The sequence below is a fragment of the Gigantopelta aegis genome, chromosome 4 (assembly GCF_016097555.1).
Source record: "Gigantopelta aegis isolate Gae_Host chromosome 4, Gae_host_genome, whole genome shotgun sequence".
Lineage (NCBI taxonomy): Eukaryota > Metazoa > Mollusca > Gastropoda > Neomphalida > Peltospiridae > Gigantopelta > Gigantopelta aegis.
In genome coordinates this window covers 23,720,607-23,741,686 of record NC_054702.1, presented here as the reverse complement: position 1 = coordinate 23,741,686, position 21,080 = coordinate 23,720,607, and the positions used below count along the sequence as shown (strand labels likewise).

General features: G+C 33.0%; 1 protein-coding gene across 1 annotated transcript in view; it reads left to right on the top strand.

Annotated features, from left to right (window-relative positions):
* The first annotated feature begins 532 nt into the window (after positions 1 to 532).
* The window catches only part of LOC121370170, a 44,849-nt gene continuing 24,301 nt past the window's right edge, over positions 533 to 21,080 (top strand). The window contains exons 1-2 of the mRNA XM_041495284.1: positions 533 to 856; positions 15,249 to 16,867. Of these exons, the coding sequence (XP_041351218.1) occupies positions 15,305 to 16,867 (1,563 nt within the window). The 5' untranslated portion in view covers positions 533 to 856; positions 15,249 to 15,304. The remainder of the gene's footprint in view (positions 857 to 15,248; positions 16,868 to 21,080) is intronic.

Sequence of the window (21,080 nt, the reverse complement as noted above, 5' to 3'; positions counted from 1 at the left end):
CACACACACACACACATTGTTATAATTCTGTTAATAACATTAATAAATTGGGTTTTTTAATTTCAGGTTGAAATACACCATTAATAAATTACATTTATAGGCAACAATAGCCACGCTATATCGTTGTTCTAATACTTTTAAATTTGGCATTATATACATATAAACAAAATTCCTCCATTATTAACTACATAATATAATGTAATTTTTATATTCAACAGGGGAGATATTCAAATTCTTATTTTAAAAATATCCGGATTTAAGCCCATGCCATGGGCAGCGTTATCTCCCTTAAAGGGGCGTGGTTATCTTACCGTACGAAGAGGTCACTGTTATTTCCAGTCATACTTTTATTTTTGTCATTGACAATTAATAAACTGCGTTCAACGACTGCGAGCGACGCTATAGCATTCGCAAAACTATTTGACTGGTATGATACATGAAACACACAGACAGTTTATCGAACGTCGTTATGATTTGTCAAGCTGAACGCAGCATGTGTGTGTGACGTCTAAAATGTGCCACTGATCTACATCCGGGGTCATGGTCAGATATTTGTGATACAAACAAGAGTTAGGTAAATCTTCAGTCGAAATAACCGATGTACCTTTTTAATTTATCAAACACGGTTATATAACATCTGACAAGACGAGAAACCTCGAAACACTACAAGTTGCGTAGCGTGTAAACTGTAACTGTGTAAGCAAGTGGTAACATCAAAGCTCTGTAGAAGACAGACGGAGACGAAGTCGGTCGACTCGACAAGTCGATGTACTCCTGTAGTGTAACAATAGTGTAAAAGTAGTGGGTCACAGGAATCATGGAGGCCACAGATCGAAGATATTTTCAACCAATCAAGGTAGGATAGTTTGGTGATATTCCCACCCTTTCGTTAAGTCTGACTTCTTATCAGTTATAATTTTCATAGTAAAACATCGTTTCACCTGTAACATGTTCATGATCCAAATCTGGCAAATGCCGATGAAATGGCGAAATCATGTGATTTTATAAGCATGATACTTATATTGATAGTTCCAATCATCAAATGTAAATCATTATTATAACAACCCCCAAGTCTTACTATGTACAGTGCATGTAATGAGTTTTCCAGGATTCTGTGCTGCCATAAATCCCAGGTTCTAAGGTGGACGAATGCATAAATAAGGGACCAAAACTTTACCAGCTCTGTACAGGACGTTCCTACACAGCACGGTTCTGCACAGGACGGTCTATTGTATACGCTGCAGTGAACGGTTACCAGTCGTTGTTCTACACATATGAGGGGGTGAAGTCAGTAATAATAAAGAAAATATATGTATATTGTGGATAATAATCGATGAAATATATATATGCATATGTATAACGTGTTCGTGTGTGAGTATTAACAAAAATATATGTATATAGTGATGACGGCTCTATACAGGACATTCCTACACAGGACGGTCTATTATTTTATATACTTAGATATGGTGGAAAACACATTAACAGTAAAGGAAATAAATATATATACCGTGTATATATATATATATATATAATGTGTGTGTGTGTAAGTATTAAAAAATTATATAGTGATGACGGCTCTGTACAGGACGTTCCTACACAGCACGGTTCTGCACAGAACGGTCTATAGTATAGCTGCAGTGAATGGAATGAATGAATGAATGAATGAATGAATGAATGAATATTTAACGACACCCCATCATGAAAAATACATCGGCTATTGGGTGTCAAACTATGGTAATGCAAATAAATAAAGTGACTTAAACAAAAACAGTGTAAAGAACTGCAAAAACACAAATATCACAGAATTTTACGGATACTGAATTTTACTCAAAACTTCAATTTTGTGCTGTATTGGCCATTACACCCCTGCACCACGGTGAGGTTACAGCACACGCAGAGGCAGTGAATGGTTACCAGTTGTTGTTTGTCTACACGTGTACTGAGATATGAGGGGGGAAGTCAGTAATAATAAAGAAAATATATGTATATTGTGAATAATAATCAATAAAATATATATGTGCATATGTATAATGTGTGTGTGTGTGAGTATTAAAAAAAAAATATATATAGTGATAACAGATCTATACAGGACGTTCCTACACAGGGCGGTCTAGTATTTTATATACTTAGATACGGTGGAAAACACATTAACAGTAAAGGAAATAAATATTTATTTTGTATATAAAGAAAATATATGTATATTTTGGATAATACGCGGAAAAAAATAAATATATACTGTATATATGTATGTGTGTGTGCGAGTATTAAAAACATATATAGTGATGACGGCTCTGTACAGGACATTCCTACACAGCACGGTTCTGCACAGGATGGTCTATAGTATAGCTGCAGTGAATAGTTACCAGTTGTTGTTTGTCTACAGTGTACTGAGATATGAGGGGGAAGTCAGTAATAATAAAGAAAATATATGTATATTGTGAATAATAATCAATAAAATATATATGTGCATATGTATAATGTGTGTGTGTGAGTATTAAAAAAAATATATATATAGTGATAACAGATCTATACAGGACGTTCCTACACAGGGCGGTCTAGTATTTTATATACTTAGATACGGTGGAAAACACATTAACAGTAAAGGAAATAAATATTTATTTTGTATATAAAGAAAATATATGTATATTTTGGATAATACGCGGAAAAAAAAATATATATACTGTATATATATATATATATATATATATGTATGTGTGTGTGCGAGTATTAAAAACATATATATTGATGACGGCTCTGTACAGGACATTCCTACACAGCACGGTTCTGCACAGGATGGTCTATAGTATAGCTGCAGTGAATGGTTACCAGTTGTTGTTTGTCTACACGTGTACTGAGATATGAGGGGGGAAGTCAGTAATAATAAAGAAAATATATGTATATTGTGAATAATAATCAATAAAATATATATGTGCATATGTATAACGTGTGTGTGTGTGAGTATAAAAAAAAATATATATATATATATAATGATAACGGCTCTATACAGGATGTTCCTACACAGGGCGGTCTAGTATTTTATATACTTAGATACGGTGGAAAACACATTAACAGTAAAGGAAATAAATATTTATTTTGTATATAAAGAAAATATATGTATATTTTGGATAATATATATATACTGTATATATATATATATATATATATATATATATATGTATGTGTGTGTGCGAGTATTAAAAACATATATACGGCTCTGTACGGACATTCCTACACAGCAACAGGATGGTCTATAGTATAGCTGTATGGTTACCAGTTGTTGTTTGTCTACATGTGTATAAAGAATATATATGTATATTGTGTGATAATAATCAATAAAATATATATGTGCATATGTATAACGTGTGTGTGTGTGAGTATAAAAAAAATAAAATATATATATATAATGATAACGGCTCTATACAGGATGTTCCTACACAGGGCGGTCTAGTATTTTATGTACTTAGATACGGTGAAAAACACATTAACAGTAAAGGAAATATTGATTTATCTGTAGGTCTGTACTGATATAAACTGACAGAACACAACCAGTAGCACACATAATGAACGTAATGGGTAGCACCGTCCCGTGTAGCGCTGGCTGCAATGACCCATACACGTCACATGACCGTCCTGTGCAGAGCCGGCTCTGCACAGGGCGGTAAGCTTTTGGATACGTATCGACAATTAAATTAGGGACCGCGGACACTTTTTAAATATGACAAGAATGATATTGATTGTTTGCTATACTGAAGAAATACCTTTAAAAGAATTTTTAAAATCCCCCCCCCCCAAAAAAAAAAAAAAATTCAATTAGCCCTGACCACCGAAATAGAAAAATTGTAATCAGGGTAGGTAACTCCGTTTTGCAAAAACAAATTAAAACCCCAAAAGTTTGGCACACTCAAAATTGTAGGAATGTATTCATTATTTTCAAATAAAATACCTTCAGTACCATTAATATAATCAGTATAATCGACTAATTGGTCATTATAATACCCATCCACCCCCAAAAAGGGTTCAACATAAGAAAACAGCCATTTTTGTTGCATAAGCATATATATATATCATACAACATGTGGAATGTAATAAAACTCATTTGTGCATTACAAATGAACATTACTATCATCGTCATGTGCTACATGTAACTCCTCATTCTTTACCCACATTATCACAGCATTCAATTGTACAGAGTAAAGAGCATCAGTCGGCCATGGAAAAAGTGATATATAGGTCAATGGTCAATATGTAAGAGGACAAAATGTGTACCATTAATGTTGTATCTCTGTCAAAATGTCAACTTGTGTGTGTGTGTGTTATATATGAGACTCATATATAACACACACACACAAGTTGACATTTTGACAGAGATACAACATTAAGATAGAGAGAAGAGAGACAGTGAAAGAGGGGGAGACAGGAAAAGGAGGACAGAGCAAGAGAGATAACAGATGTATGTGTTAGGTTTTGGGAAATTGAGTTTCTTCATAATTACAAAATTTGGAATAATTAGAGAATGCTTCATTGTTGTTTGTATGGCTTATTAGCCAGCCTGTCTTTGATTTTTTAAAAATAAGTTAGTGGCATTTATTAGATAAATGGTCAGTCACTAATATTAATTAGTATTTATGGTCCGAATGTAGATACTCATGAATTTTTTTATAAAATAGAAAATATTATAGATACTTCTAATAACAAATATACAATTGTTTGTGGTGATTGGAATCTAGTTCAAGACCCCATCCGTGACTTGTTTAATTATAAAGCATTGAATAACCCAAAAGCTCAAAAAAAGGTTATGGAATTTAAGGAAACATTAGACCTTGTAGCTCCTTGGAGAGAGAAAAATCCTAATTTGAAAAGGTTCTCATGGAGGCAGCCAACCCCACTGAAACAGTCTTGTTTAGATTTTTTTCTTATTTCACATAATCTTTTATCTGCAGTTACTTTTACTGATATTTTACCAAGTTTTAGATCTGATCATTCACCAATAGGAAACAATCAGAGACTTCCCGACAGGTGGCGCTCGTGCACTATACACCATTCCGGTTTCTAAATTTGTATTGTCTTAACGCACTGATCGGTATATCCACTCTATTATTCCCGACCTAATTTTGTGCATGTATGTGACTGAAGCGTAGAACGGCTAAAAAATTAAAGTAAATAATAAAAATCTACGAAATTCCGCAGTTGGTGCTTAAAAACAAAATGGAAGGAAAAACAAAAAGAACAAAATAATGTTCAGGCAAATTGTGGGTTTTCCCCAACCATGTAGGCTACTTCTTACCGTTCTTACAACTTTCTATCATACATCTACCATGCCAAAACCATTAAATCTGTACATGTTTGACTGATAATACTTGAGTGTTTGCAATAAAAAAAACCCAGTAACAGCGTTTAATAAAGTTTTAATTTGTAAAATGCCACGGTCCATTCTTCGCTGTTTACTTCCAGGTTCTATGTTATCGTGATTTAATATGGAGATATACGTGTTTATTTCCACAAATTATTCGTTTGCAGAGTAGTGTAAATTCAACCAAATTTGTCAACATAATTATTTTGTAATAAATTATTTCAATGAAATAAAAAAAAACCCAAACCCAACCCAAACAAAATTATTAAAGTTAATTTATTAGTTATGGTAACACAAATAAATATTAGATTAGATATTAATTAAATATGTATACATGTAATAAAAAAAAATAAAAAATAATAATCAATAACATAACATATAATTACATTATTAGATTATTAGATATTCATTAAATATATATACATGTAATAAAAAAAAAATCAATAACATAACATATAATTACAGAAATAAATACTAAATTTTCAAATGGTGAAAAATAAATAGGAAATTTAAAATATTGAATATACTGTTTTTTGTTCTTAATTTTCTTTTTCTGTTTTACATGTAAGTAGAAATATAACAATGCTTTTTTATGCACATTTTCATAAAATTGGAAATGATAGTGGTATTGTTTTGCAATATTTATAATTTGTTAATGTAAATAATTTAATTTTTGTGTACAAAATGACATAATCTGATAGGAATTCTGATTTCACTGAGCCTGTTTTAACATAAATGTATTTGACATACCAGTATCTAAATATTCTACTTTTCAGTACTTATATCAAGAAAAGTCCACTGTAAATTATCTTAATCATGGTTCATACCATGAAAATGCACGACTTTCCACGATTTCCACTGATAATAAAATTAACAGCAATTGAAAACTGCTTTAGACATATTTTTTTCTCTCTCCAAAGGCTGTAAGAGTAATAAATTATAAATTAAAGAAACAAAATACTGGTATTTTACAAATGTGGATTTCTAAAACCAGATGCCACAAGAAATAAATTAAACTCACTTAACATTAATTTCAAGAGATGCATTACACGCAGTATTCACACATGGCTTGTTTCATGTTTAATATGTGATCACAATTACACATAAACAATAACTATCTGGTATTTACATTTTCAGTTCACAGTGTGGGTTTTTTTCAATGCCATGCTAGAATTTATCATAATGTAGTCAACATACTCCCCCAAAAAGTAAAAGTATTATAACTGTTATACAGCTTAATAGTCACTGCAGAATAAAATGTTGGGTTTTTGCTACACGTGTCCAAAATAGTCTAGTAAAACAGAAAAGAAGAAGAAGAGAAGCCCCCCAGAAAAAACCCACATCTGTTTTAAAAGGTAATAAATAAACTGAACAAATATTAAAATTTCCAGTTTCAGGATATTTAAGTAAATAAATTCTAGATTATAATTTGGAAAGTATTTTTTTATGGTCAGTTTGTTTTGGGGTCAGTAGCAAAAACCAAACAGTTTGTTCTGTTATGCCTCAAGTATTTAATCAAATCTCATATTGCAAAACAAGCTCTGCAGTCTCTATAGAATAACCAATAATGAAAAGAAATGAATATTTTTATTACAACATCTCAGCACATTTTAAATTTGGTGTTAAACAGCTGTGGTTAAAAAACAACAACAGCCTTCATAATTTTGACCCATGGTTTTGACACTTGGCATAGATACTGACTCACCAAGAAGGTAAACTCATGGCCACCACACAGGCTACTCCTACCAATTACTTTAATTTCAGCATTTTCACTTTCATTGGAGTTATTTGTTTACACCACCATCACAGCATCCTTTGGTAATGTTTTTGTCAGTAATTTTAGATATGCTTAGTATAAAAAGAAAATGCATCCTAAATACATCTTACAAAAGAGATACCCAACTAGTAGGCCCCCTGTAGACAGATTAACAAAGGAATAATCAAATATAGACTTTAACAAATGAAGAAAATAGAATTTTATTCTGCCTTGTACCTAAAACAAACCGGCCTCGGTGGCGACGTGGTAGGCCATCGGTCTACAGGCTGGTAGGTACTGGGTTCGGATCCCAGTCGAGGCATGGGATTTTTAATCCAGATACCGACTCTAAACCATGAGTGAGTGCTCCGCAAGGCTCAATGGGTAGGTGTAAACCACTTGCCCCGACCTGTGATCCATAACTGGTTCAACAAAGACCATGGTTTGTGCTATCCTGCCTGTGGGAAGAGCAAATAAAAGATCCCTTGCTGCTAATCAGAAGAGTAGCCCATATAGTGGCGACAGCGGGTTTCCTCTCAAAATTTGTGTGGTCCTTAACCATATGTCTGACGCCATATAACCGTAAATAAAATGTGTTGAGTGCGTCGTTAAATAAAACATTTCTTTCTTTCTTTTTTTTGTACCTAAAACAAATTCTGGGAACATGTCTAAGAAATATTAGGTAGGGTCAGTCTAAAGTTTAAAAAAAACCTACATTTGTACTCTTTTTAACTTGAAATAAAAAAAAGGGAAAAATAATCAGGGTAAGCCTTTTTTTTTATTTTTTAGGTAGGGTTGTTTTCAAGAAACAATTTTTTTTCGCATTGATGGGCACACCACATCTCACTATTCTGTCTATATTGTATTAACATGTGATATTTAAACTTATTCTGGGAGAGCATGCCTCCGAACCCCCACAAACAGGTTTGGGCCCTCAAATACATGTATATACTCTCTCTCTCTGTCTCTCTCTCTCTCTCTCTCTCTCTCTCTCTCTCTCTCTCTCTCTCTCTCTCTCTCTCTCTCTCTCTCTCTCTCTCTCAACAGACAGCACATTACTGGTACCCCCACCCCATCCCCACTTTCAAATACACTCCATACATAAATTTAAAAAGTGTGTTGTTTCTAAAACATTTTTTCTTTTAGTCTGAAATTATTCATTGAAAATAAATAAATTAATTAATAATCAACAAAAAACATGATCAATGACACACCCACCAAAACCCTACCCCTCACCAAAAAGCAGGGAACAAAACACACAAATAAACAAATGTCCACATAGCATACATAAAAGGAAGAAAATATTATATTTCAACTTGATTTTATTCAAATAATATATAAATAATTTTTTTTTTTTTAATCCACACACTGAGAATGAATAGGTTTTTGGCAGTGACATACAAACGTCTCTATTTCCAGCGATACACTGGTGGGTTTTTATTATTTTTATTTTGTCATCTACTAGATCCGTTATGCAGTCCAGACATTCTTTGTGCAATGCCTCATCGTCTGAAAAAAAATATGACCACTTTTCCTGTTCGTACAGAGGTGGACAAAGTAATTTTATACGACCAGTGGCGTCAAATCACACTACCGAACAGCTGTTTAAAGTGAGACTCTAGGGTGTATAGTAATGACGCGACCTCTAAGGGGGAGATAATTTCTGGGTGTTCGCCATTATTTTAAAATTAAAATTAAATGAAATTGAAAGAGGAAAAGGTTTTTGGAAATTTAACAACTCATCATTAAATGACCATAAATATGTAAGTTTAATTAAAGAAACAATAAAAGAAACTCTTTAACAGTATGCAGATACTGATTATTAAAAAACGGAGTTTACTATAGGTGACCAGTTACTGTGGGAATCGTTATTATTTACGATACGCGGAAAAACTATTTTATATTCTTCAACTGAAAAAAAGATTGAAATGGAAGATGAAATTAACTTAAATTCTAAACTTGATAACTTGACAAAAGAACTAGATGCTATAAATGATATTGAAATAAAAAATAATCTGATAAAAGAAATCAAAGACATAAACAGTAAATTAGAAGATATTAGCATTAAAAAAGCAAAAGGAAACTTTATAAGATCTAAAGCAAGATGGATAGAAAAAGGTGTGAAACCCACAAAATATTTTTTAAAGTTGGAATCAAGAATTTTTTTAAACAAATCATTTATTGAATTGGAAACTCCAGATGGCAAAATCATTTTTAAAAACATCAGATATATTACATGAAACAAAAACATTTTATAAGAAATTGTATTCTAAAAAGATATAAGCGACATAAATTTGAATGAATTATTTGAAGATAATAATCTTACCAAACTTACTCAAGATGATGCAGAAAAACTTGAAGGGGAATTAACCTATGTTGAAATACTAAAAGTATTAAAAAATATGACGGCTTCACTGTTGAATTAAAAAAAAGAAAAAATATTTATTACGATCCTTAAATTATGCTTATCAAACTCAAAAACAAGGAATTATTACATGTATTCCAAAGGGAAATAAACCTAAACAATATTTTAAAAATTGGAGACCCATTTCCTTGGAAATGTTAAATAAAAATTGCATCAGCTGTTATAGCGCAAAGAATAAAATCAGTGTTGCCAATGATAATCAGTGAAGAACAAAAAGGTTTCATGTCGGGAAGATATATTGGTGAAGTAACAAGATTAATATATGATATTATGGAGTGTACAGAAAATCTACAAATTCCTGGCTTATTATTGTTAATCGACTTTGAAAAGGCATTTGATTCAGTAGACTGGGAATTTATTTATAATGTTCTTAAAAATTTTGGTTTTGGGCCTTCAATACAAAAATGAATTTCTATTTTTCATAATGACTCTCAGTCTGCTGTTCTTGTTAATGGTTTTGCTTCATCATTTTTTAAGTTGGAAAGAGGTTGCCGTCAGGGGGACCTGATATCTCCATATATTTTTTCTCATTTATGGTGAAATTCTCAATAGGATGTTAAAAACTTGAAAGAATATAAAAGGTATAACAGTAGGAAATATAGAAATTTTATTAACCCAGTTTGCTGACAACACAACAATAATTTTAGATGGAACAGAAAAAAGCCTCTATGCAGTTCTAAATACATTAGAGTTTTATGCAAGATTTTGGGCCTCAAGGTTAATGTAGACAAAACAAAATTAATATGGATAGGTTCTAAAAAAAGAAGTAGATATAAATTGTGTAAAGAATGGAATTTTGATTGGACAGAAACTTTTGATATATTAGGTATAAAATTTGATATTGACTTAGAAAATATGGTACAGATTAATTATAAAAGTAAAATAAATTCCATAAAAAAAACTATTAAAAATTTGGTCTAGTAGAACTTTAACACCGTTAGGTAGAAATATAATACTAAAGAGTGGTTCTATCTAAATTAAATAATTTATTTTCTGCTATTCCAAACCCACATAATGATGATATTGAAATTCTTCAGCGACAGTTCTTTCTTTTTATATGGAATGGAAAACCTGACAGAGTTAAATGTTTTCAAATGTCACAAAAATCTAAAAGATGGTGGCATTAAAGTCCCTATAATTAAAGATTTCATAAAAGCCCCCAAAAATAACCTGGATTAAAAGATTAGTTAAAACTGAATCAAAATGAAAGGAATTAATTATTCAAAAGTATAAATTTTTAACCAATGTAATGGCATTTTTACTTTTTTTATGGCCGTTTTGACCTGTTATTTTTAGGGCTGTTTTAAAGATGGCTACTTCCAATTACTAGGAATAATCATGTTTTAAAAATTAAAATTAAGTCTAAAATTACATGTGTTTTATTTGTAAAACTGTTTGTATATATTGGTGCTCTGTGTATACATCTTTTCAATATATATTTATTGTTGAAAATTGTCAAAAACTTGGAACTTAATATTTCATATTTTTTAGTCTGATTCTAGAAGGAACAAAGATATCTATATATGTATACAGTCATTAGTTAAAACTGAATCAAAATGGAAGGAATTAATTATTCAAAAGTATAAATTTTTAACCAATGTAATGGAATTTGACTCTGAAAGAATAGATCGATATTCTCAGTATATTTATAATTGTTTTTGGTGAGATACATGAATAGCATGGAGTTTATATCTTAAAAAATGCAAATCTAAGATGACATCTGAAGAGATATTGACAGAATATATTTGGAATAACAACAATATAAAGATAAATGGAAACACTTTATTTTATAAGGATTGGTATGAGGTTGGAGTAAACTTATTAAGTGAATTTTTTTTTTTTTTAATCTTACAACAAATTTAAATCTATATATAAGCTCAATATTGATTTTCTAACATACCAAGGTGTTATTAGTGTAGTAAAACAATAACTTAAATTGTGTAAAGTTAAATAGATAAATAAAATTACCTCTCCCATATTACCATACAATATGAGACAATTGAAAACAGCTGTTAGAGGAAGTAGATATTATTATAATAAATTATTAAGTTCATCTTTTAAAAAATTAGCATGTAACTTAAAATGGGAAAAAATATTAAATTGTATTTTTTCTGATGCTGAATGGGAAATGATAAATAAAATTCCGTTATGATGCACGGAAAGCAGTGAGTTATGTTGGTTTCAGTTTAAAATAATCCATAATATACTTCCAGTAAATACATATCTATACAAAATTGGTTATATTTCTTCTCCAATGTGTAATTTTTGTAATTTAGAACTTGGTACAATGACTCATTTTTGGGGGGAATTGGCCAACTCTATCTGGACTGATATTCAAAACTGGATTTATATAAAAACTAGTAGTAATATGAAATTTAATAAACAAAATGTTAATCTTGGTTTTTTAACTAGAAATAATGATCCAATTAATGCAATTGGTTTGGTTACTAAACACTTATTATTCAAAAGTCATTATGTACCCAATTTGAACTGGATTCAGAAAGAGTTGACCGATTACTATTATCAAAGATAACAATTCAAAATATTGTGTTTATTTGTTTATTGGCTGAATTGGCCACAGCTTAATTTAAGGTTACCACCCGAAAATAGGGCATTTGGGCAACCCAAATATAAATAAATGGACACAAATAGATAAATAGATAAATTGAGCAACAGTGTACACTGGAACCAGATATACACATGTCAAAAATATGCAAATAAATCATCAATGAAAATATAGCAAAATCCAATTCAAATAAAATTCAAATAAATAAATACATAAATAAATAAACGGTACTGTTGTTGAGCGAGAAACTGCCGATTCGTGATATAGTAAATATGATTAAAAACTCTCATCCTCTTAATATAAAACAACACTCCAAAATGCCTTGTAGGCTGACCGAGAAACTACATGGAACTGGCTTTTTTTTTCTCTCTTTTTTTGTACATCATAAATAAACAAATCTTCATAAATTCCATAAGCATTCCACTCCTAACAAACGCAATCTATTTTCATATAACAAATTTACTTCCAGGTTAAAAAAACCAGAGAAAAAACTCGTTGAGAAAAAGACTCTGGAAAACCTTTGGAAAATATATATTTATGTAAATAATTAAATCATGAATATCTGGCTGTTACTGGTTTAGACGCAAGCTAGAAGGAACTATGCACACACATGCTTCTCCTTACAGACATATATAGCACGTGCAGCCTCATTTTGCTCATAAATATTCATGTCCACTCTTATTCGAGTACGAACCTAGCAAACATAATATATTTTGCGAATTATGTGGCCACTGCAGTAGGCTATATTTTGCCCCCATAGAAACAATGGCATGTCACAGGAAGAAAACAAGTTGATTACTTGATGATGTATTCAAAAGTTATGTAAAGTGATCATAACCTCAATCATATATTTTTAAATAAACATTGGGCAAGAGGATTACAATAATAACAAAAATAAATACTTTAGTTAATTTCTGTTGTATATTTAGAGCCGTTATGACTTTTTTTACTTTGGCCATTTTGACTTTTAGACTTTGGCCATTTTTACTTTTTTTATGGCCGTTTTGACCTGTTATTTTTAGGGCTGTTTTGAAGATGGCTACTTCCAATTACTAGGAATAATCATGTTTTAAAAATTAAAATTAAGTCTAAAATTACATGTGTTTTATTTGTAAAACTGTTTGTATATATTGGTGCTCTGTGTATACATCTTTTCAATATATATTTATTGTTGAAAATTGTCAAAAACTTGGAACTTAACATTTCATGTTAGGACATCATATGCATAGGCATGACGGGTTACAACAAAATTAAATGGGTTACCTGAATTTGTTTTTGTGTTTACAACCCATTTATGGTTTTTGCTAATTTTTTATTCTCAGAGGCCTGTTAATACAGGTCAGTTGGTACTATTCTAGATTAATTTGGAGAATAAACTATGGCCATTTAACACAGGTGGCTGCTTAATAGAGGTGACAAGCTGAAGATCACTCTCCTGAAATGGTGCTAGGCGAGGAGTCGTATGACGTTTTAAATAAAATGCATAACAAATTTATTGCAAGCTGATCAAGGAGCGAAAGTGATGACTCGCTTTTCCTGGCAAAGACTGTGCTTGTAATATTATAGAACATAGATTAAAGACACAATTAAAGACAAAAGAAAAGTATTTTAATATATAAATTATGTGTATTTTGAACTCACTGTAATGATATCATAAGGGCTGTTTTGTAATTGTAGATTTAATAGCCAAATTTTGCACATACACGTAAGCATAATTTTACAACAAAAAAACTTCCTGTATTTACAAAATTATTAATAAGACAGTTTGAAATATATATTATTATAAATCACTTTATTTTGTCTTTACTGTGACTCATCATCCATACTGATTTAATTTTTTATTTGAAATAGATAACAAATATTTACATGACTGTTACAAGAATGTTTTGTGAATTTGGTTCCAGGGCTTTACGTAGTAACATTATCTCTAAACATGAGCTTGTTCTGTTGGAATATGTTAACTTCCTATCTGAAGTGTGCTTGTCCCAGAGCGGGATTTACCTCAATCGGTTGAATGCTATCTTGAGGTGCTTGCATCACAGGATCGAACCACCTTACTGGATCCATTCAACTGATTTGGGTTTTTTCTCATTACAACCAGTGCACCACAACTGGTCAAAGGTCATGGTATGTACTTTCCTGTCTGTGGGAAAGTGCATAATAAAAGATCCCTTGCTGCATTAGGACTATGTGTCGGAGTTATCAAATGTTTGACATCCAACAACAAAACTTTAAACTAGCTGTGTTTGTCCCACCCAAATGTTTCTATTAAAAAAGAGTAAAGTAATATTTTAATGTTCTATAGTTGGGCAACAAAATATTAACTTGATTTTAAAAAATCTAAATACATGTACAGGCATTGAATTTTGGGATTTCTATTTAAGATTCTGCCACATTTGTAAACATGATTTAGTATATGTAATTTGGGATTCCATCTCATCATCTTATGCATCCATCCCAAAATCTGGGATTCACTAAAGCACAGGATCGTGCTAAATTCACAGCCAGGGGCCTAATTCACTAAACTCTCGCAACTTAGCGATCTCCCAGTGCAATGCTAAAAGACTTTCAAAGAGGATGCTTTGTTGTCTAGCAGAGCCTAAGAGACCTTTGTAAATTAGGCCCCTGGCTCCGTATTCATAAACGTACTTAAGTCAATGTATAATACTTACATACATACTTTAAGTATGTTGATAAATATCATACATTGATTTAAGTACGTTTATGGATATGGAGCCAGATGTATATCACAGCATAAAATTCATAAATGTATAATCATTTTTGTTAATTTGCTGTCGTTGTTTAATTGGCTTGTTCAGTCGAACAAGTTGTTAGAACAATTTCCTTGTCCTACACTCAAAATCACTTGACCCGGTATGTACTATCCTGTCTGTGGGATGGTGCATATAAAAGATCCCTTGCTGCTAATCGAAAAGAGTAGCCCATGAAGTGGCGACAGCGGGTTTCCTCTCTCAATATCTGTGTGGTCCTTAACCATATGTCTGACGCCATATAACCGTAAATAAAATGTGTTGAGTGTGTCGTTAAATAAAACATTTCCTTCCTACTAATGAACACACTACATGTAAGTGTTGCTGTATATTGGTATTTTTTAATATATAACTCAGTTGTTTTCTTTTTGTCTTTTCAGAAGCCACAGAAAATGATGAAACGATTGGATTTGTTTTTCATTTTCACATAGACGCGATGATTTGTCACAAGAAGGACAACGAGCTAGGCATGCAACAGGAGCCTGTGGTGCTAGGAACAACTGCAGGTGCATGTGTACCACCTGTTTCAGCCAATAGCAGTGCTTGTTACTTCTCTACCACGTCGTCCACCTACCAACCACATGAATCACCACAGTGTACGAGAAGCAAAAACACTTGTCACGAGGACGGGGAAAATATTTATTCGTCATTGCAGTCATGGTATGTAAGAAATTATCCCTTGCCTCCCAAGAAGATTTTTTCTTTCATGGAAAAGAAACGATCTTTACTGAATGAAGATGATCCAGGTGTTCGGAATGAGGTTGCAGAACCTCTGACTTTGAATGCGGAGTGCGATCTTCAGCCGTCCAACATTGCCATCCAAACAAATTCTTCAGAAGCTCAGACACATCTAAATGATGTCACGGATTTGGACTCTGATACTCGAACGTATACTGTGCTTGAAAGCCGTAGTGACATACAAGTTGAAAAACATTGTTCAGACCTCCCAAATCAACACAGGCAGCAGTTCCTACACACTTGTGATGTTGTCATGGATCATGACATGTTTGTGTCAAATGGCCATAGTGATAGCTGTCATATATCGGAACCAGAAGCTAAAATCAATTATGGTGGATCAGACCAGTCGGTGATACCGTCTCCAGAACCGTACAATGAAGTGTTGATTCACAATTTAAACAACTGTAGAAGTAAAGCCGAATCTGGATATGTAACCAACATTCCGTGTGACGCTAACTCCAATATGTCGGTTTCTGATGACAGTCCGTCACAGAGTCAGTACAGCTATTATGACTGGAACATGTTGCCAACAAACAAAAAGAAAAAACCGAGTTCATTATCGTCTGGCAGCTACTTATCATCTGTGTCCTCATCCCCGTCCCCACAAGTCCCTGATGATGATGTAATGACTGGGGTTACCCTCACAAAAGCAGGAAAAGCTTTCTTCCTAGAGGCTTCCAACAGCAGTATCTTCAAACAGAAATATTTTCCATTATCCAGGGACAAAATTGATTTTGAAAGCTCGCTTCTTTCTAAGATTTTGCCACAGCATAAGAACTCTAACTTGGCCAAGAGTGAAGTGCTGTTATCTGCACTGGACCAGTGTGCAACAACTAACCACGGTTACTCACAAGATGACAGTCTGAATGATTCAACGAGCATGGCTGCTAGGAAGGTGATACCTGCAGATGAGAAAGATGTTTTGCATTCAGCAAGAGATAATAAACACTCAACAAGAAGTCATAGGCATTCAGCAGGTGATGGTAAACATTCAGCAGGTGATGGTAAACATTCAGCAGGTGATGGTAGGCATTCAGCAAGGAATGCTAGAAACTCGGAAGTTAGTGATAGACACTTGGATGGAGAAGACCTAGATACCTCATGTAAATCTGAAGATATCTCAGCTGTCCCTGCTAGCAATGAGGTAAAGATGAGCCGGCGGACGTCCACAGTCGGTATTCAGTCCGATGAATTATGCCAGGTGTGTGGTGATGTGGCAGCAGGATTCTACTGTGGAGCATTCATCTGTGAGGCTTGTAAGGTAGGTTATGCTCTTTTAGCTTTGCCATTGGGCTATTTCTCGTCACAACCAGTGCGCCACGACTAGTATATCAAAGGCCGTGGCATGTGCTATTCTATCTGTGGGACAGCACCTTCTCCAATGGATACAGTATTATCAGTAGTTGGTCCAAAAACAAACTGTTCATCCATCCCATTGCAAAAATGTCACATAATTAGAATTTAATCATACGCGTAACTTATTCATTAATATAGATATGGTTTTCCATCAAATTCCTCACGGGCGTATCTTGTATCTCACCGGTACTCTTGTTATTTTAAGTGTTGCAACTGATCAGTAATATAATGGAAAAGCAAAATTATTTAATAATATTTAATTATAAGTAAAAAAAAAAATGTTTTGGAATTTCAAATTTTATTATTTTTTATTTTACAGAGTTATATAAATAATTGTAACTTTATTACTAATGTTAATTAAAGTGTTACTTTTTAAAATAATGTTCTAATTTACTTCCTACTGAACTATATGTGACTATGTAGGTGCAACTTAATACAGCCATTTATGATTTAGCCATTCTAACTGTAGGTAAAATCAAAGGGACCGACACCAAAGCGTGGTACCAGATGAGATTGCAATTGATGCTATTTCAGAATACACACTTTTTTTTCCACTAGGAAGAGATTGATCTGTACAGTTTCAGTGTGTATAGTCTCAGTAGACCTGCAAACTCAACATCAAAGGAAGCAAGCCTCTTGTCATTGTCTCATTAAGCCAAATCCAGTCTGAGATAAAACACCTGATCAGATTGTCGATCCAAGCACTCATAAGTTTGGATTGAGTATGTTATTTTATATTGAGAAAATACAGACATGTAACCTTAAAGGAAACATGTCACGTAACCCATATTTGGCACCAACCATCTACAATTAATTATAAATTGAATCACCTAAAAAAAAAAAAAAAAATGTTTTAATTACTTAAAATATCTCCATAAAACCCCCCCAGATACAAGCTCTTAGTGGAAATTGCCGATCTTTAATGAGCAGGGCAATCACGAGGTCCGTGACGTCAGAGACGCGTCGCTTGATCTGAAGCCTTACACTTAAAAGCATTAGTCCGTACCACTCATAAAGAATCTAAGACTTGCACAGCTTACCAAAACAATGAGTGTTCGTTCGCAAAACATTTTGCCGTATCAATATGAACTGTTAGTAAATGAAGAAAGACACACATTTACTTACAACAGTGATACTGAAGAAAAAATGGATAGCGAGTCGGAGGGTGGAGAAACCGATGGTGTCAGACCAGACCGGTCGACCAATTTACAGCCCGGAGCCCGAAAGTAACCTGGAGACAAAACCAAAACTCGGATGCTAATGCCGAGGTGAATACTGTTCATATTTAGCATAAAGATACACCTCGATATGATGTATGTAAAAAATATGTAAAAAATATAAATGTAGGACAAACATTTTTTTTTTTTTTTTTTTTTGAAAATATCGCATTTTTTATGTTCAGGCTGTACATAATGAAATCTGTATATACAGTGTAAACAAACGCTCTAATTTACGACAAGGCGCTTCACTTTCATTAACCTGACTTGTAAAACAACATAAATGACTTGAGAGTATAATCAACTTTTAAACTAAATATATTTCTATTTGCATCAATAGAACGAAATGGGGTTATAGTATTTTTCTCTCATAAAACAAGTAGCATATTATTAGGCCTATTGGTAGGGTGCGTTAGAGTAAAAACGACCACTCACGATACCCAAGTGATAATTTTCTTTTCTTTGGTACTACGTAATTGGTCAGTTTTGTAATTTTAGATGGGAAAGTTACTTAATCAAGGGTTTTACAGCATTATTTACAGTAATGAAGCAGGGTGGCTGATAATGTCCATTAACATTGTACTATAGTCGCGACAGGTTATGCCACAATACCCTGTGATCTTAAAAAAACTGGCATGTATTTTGTACGTATGTCTAGACCGTGGTAATCACTTACCTGGTCAATACCCTGCATTATACACCTGCCAATCAGGAATCACATGTGCAGGCCACGGAAAGAAAGGACCAATTAACTAAAACAACACTCCGATTCTCAAGTCAGCCCGTGGATGAAACATAGTAGTTATTTCGACACCCACAGTAGTGGTTTATTTTGTATTGAACTTCGTGTTGCTTTGGATTAAAAACATTATTTAAAATTATTATTGTTTTCTACACGTTTTTTTAAAAACATATTTAAATACATCGTACTGAGATGTATCCTCATGCCAAATCCCATGTTTGTATATGCCATATTTAATTACTTATTGACGTTTCCTTCTTTGGACGGTGAATACAGATTTTTTTATGTAGGCCTACAGCCCTAACATGAAAAAAAAGAAAAAAAAGAAAAAAAAAAAAACTTTCTACATTTTTGTTTTAACATATATAAATACATCATGCTGAGGTGTATCTTTGTGTCAAATATGTACATTGTACACCTCGGCATTCGCAACCGAGTACTGTTTTTGTCTCCGGGTAACGTTCGGGCTCCGAGCTGTAAATAGGCTGACACCAAAGTACTATGCAGTGTTGGTGTCCAATCATTTCTTTTGCGATAAAATACACGTGTCTTTCTTTGGATACAATCCTTTGGAAAACCATAAAAAGACAATCCCGATCGTTTAAACTGTTTATTTTTACACCCAAAGGCCACACAGTACGGCACTGTTGGACTGAAAAGATCGTAAGCCCCTTACTCCATATATAAACAGTTAACAACAATGGAAGAGTACAGCGGCTCTGACGTCACTTCCCTTTTTTTCCGAACGCTCACGAATAAATATGCATAAATCGTACTTTGATACTGATTAGCGTAATTTCTTCATTTTAAGTTAACTACATGTATTTTATTGTTATAAAGTTATTTGTATATTATTTTTATATCATTTTGCTTTTAAAATTAGCTATAATATGGTCTCGTGTCATGTTTCCTTTAAAGGGCTTATCTGTTGGCAATTAGCAGCTTTGCATTACATCAAGCTAAACAAAGCAAGTGTTTCACTATAAGCAAATTGATTGCTTGAGAGTGAGTAGTGTCTGGTTACTTTATTGTCAGTGCTAAAATCTGAATAATACAAAACAAATGAAATTACCAGCTACCTGTTTGTGTCATCAAAATGAGAAAGAAAGAAGTGTTTTTATTTAACGACACACTCATCACATTTTATTTATGGTTTATGATTAAGAACCACACAGATATTGAGAGAGGAAACCCACTGTCACACTTCATGGGCTACTCTTTTCGATTGGCAGCAAGGGATCTTTTATATGCACCATCCCACAGACAGGGTAGTACATACCACTGGCTGGAAGGAGAAATAGCCCATGGGCCCATTGATGGGGATTGATCCCATACTGATCGGGCATCGTGCGAGTCAAAATGACAAGGCTTATTTCCTTTCATTTTTTTTTTCATTTCAACTTATTTTCGTGTTTATATCCAATTAAGGTTGAAGCACTCTGGGCTGTCTGTCCAGGACAGTGGGTTAGTTGTTAATTGTTAGTGTTAGAGAGAAGACGGTGTAGTGGTCTTATACCAACCCATTGAGTCGTTAAAACTCGCTCTGGTGGGAGCTGGTACCGGACAGTGAACCCTGTACCTACCAGCCTTATGTGTGCAAAACAATGCATATGCATGTATGTACATACAGATATCCCTAAAGATGAATGCGACTTGCGTTAGTTTATTTGTTTACAACCTAAAGGTTTTAGCCTTCCATTTTGACGTATCCTAGCTAAATGTACATGCACCAATAATCCATTTTTCTTCAAGAAAGGAAAGGAATGTTTGCTTTGTGAAACTTCACAGATAGGAATAGGATCATGATATCTTGGATGTTTTGGCAATTTGGCCTCTCTGTATAAAATAATAATAATAAATAATAATAATAATAATAAATTCTTTATTTAGTGAGGGTAACACAGTTAGCAAAAGCTAATCTTCCCTGAGGCCCTCAGGTACAAACAATACAGAATTACAATACATACATTTATAAACAAATAGAAAATACATATATGGCAATAAACATGTACAAATGATATTATTTAAAAAAATATTTCTTGAGTCTATATTTAAAAACAGCAGTATTTGGCGATGATTGGATAGCTTTAGGTAATTGATTCCAAAGTACTGGTCCAGAGTAACTGAAAGCATGTTTAAATAGAGACATTCCATCCCTG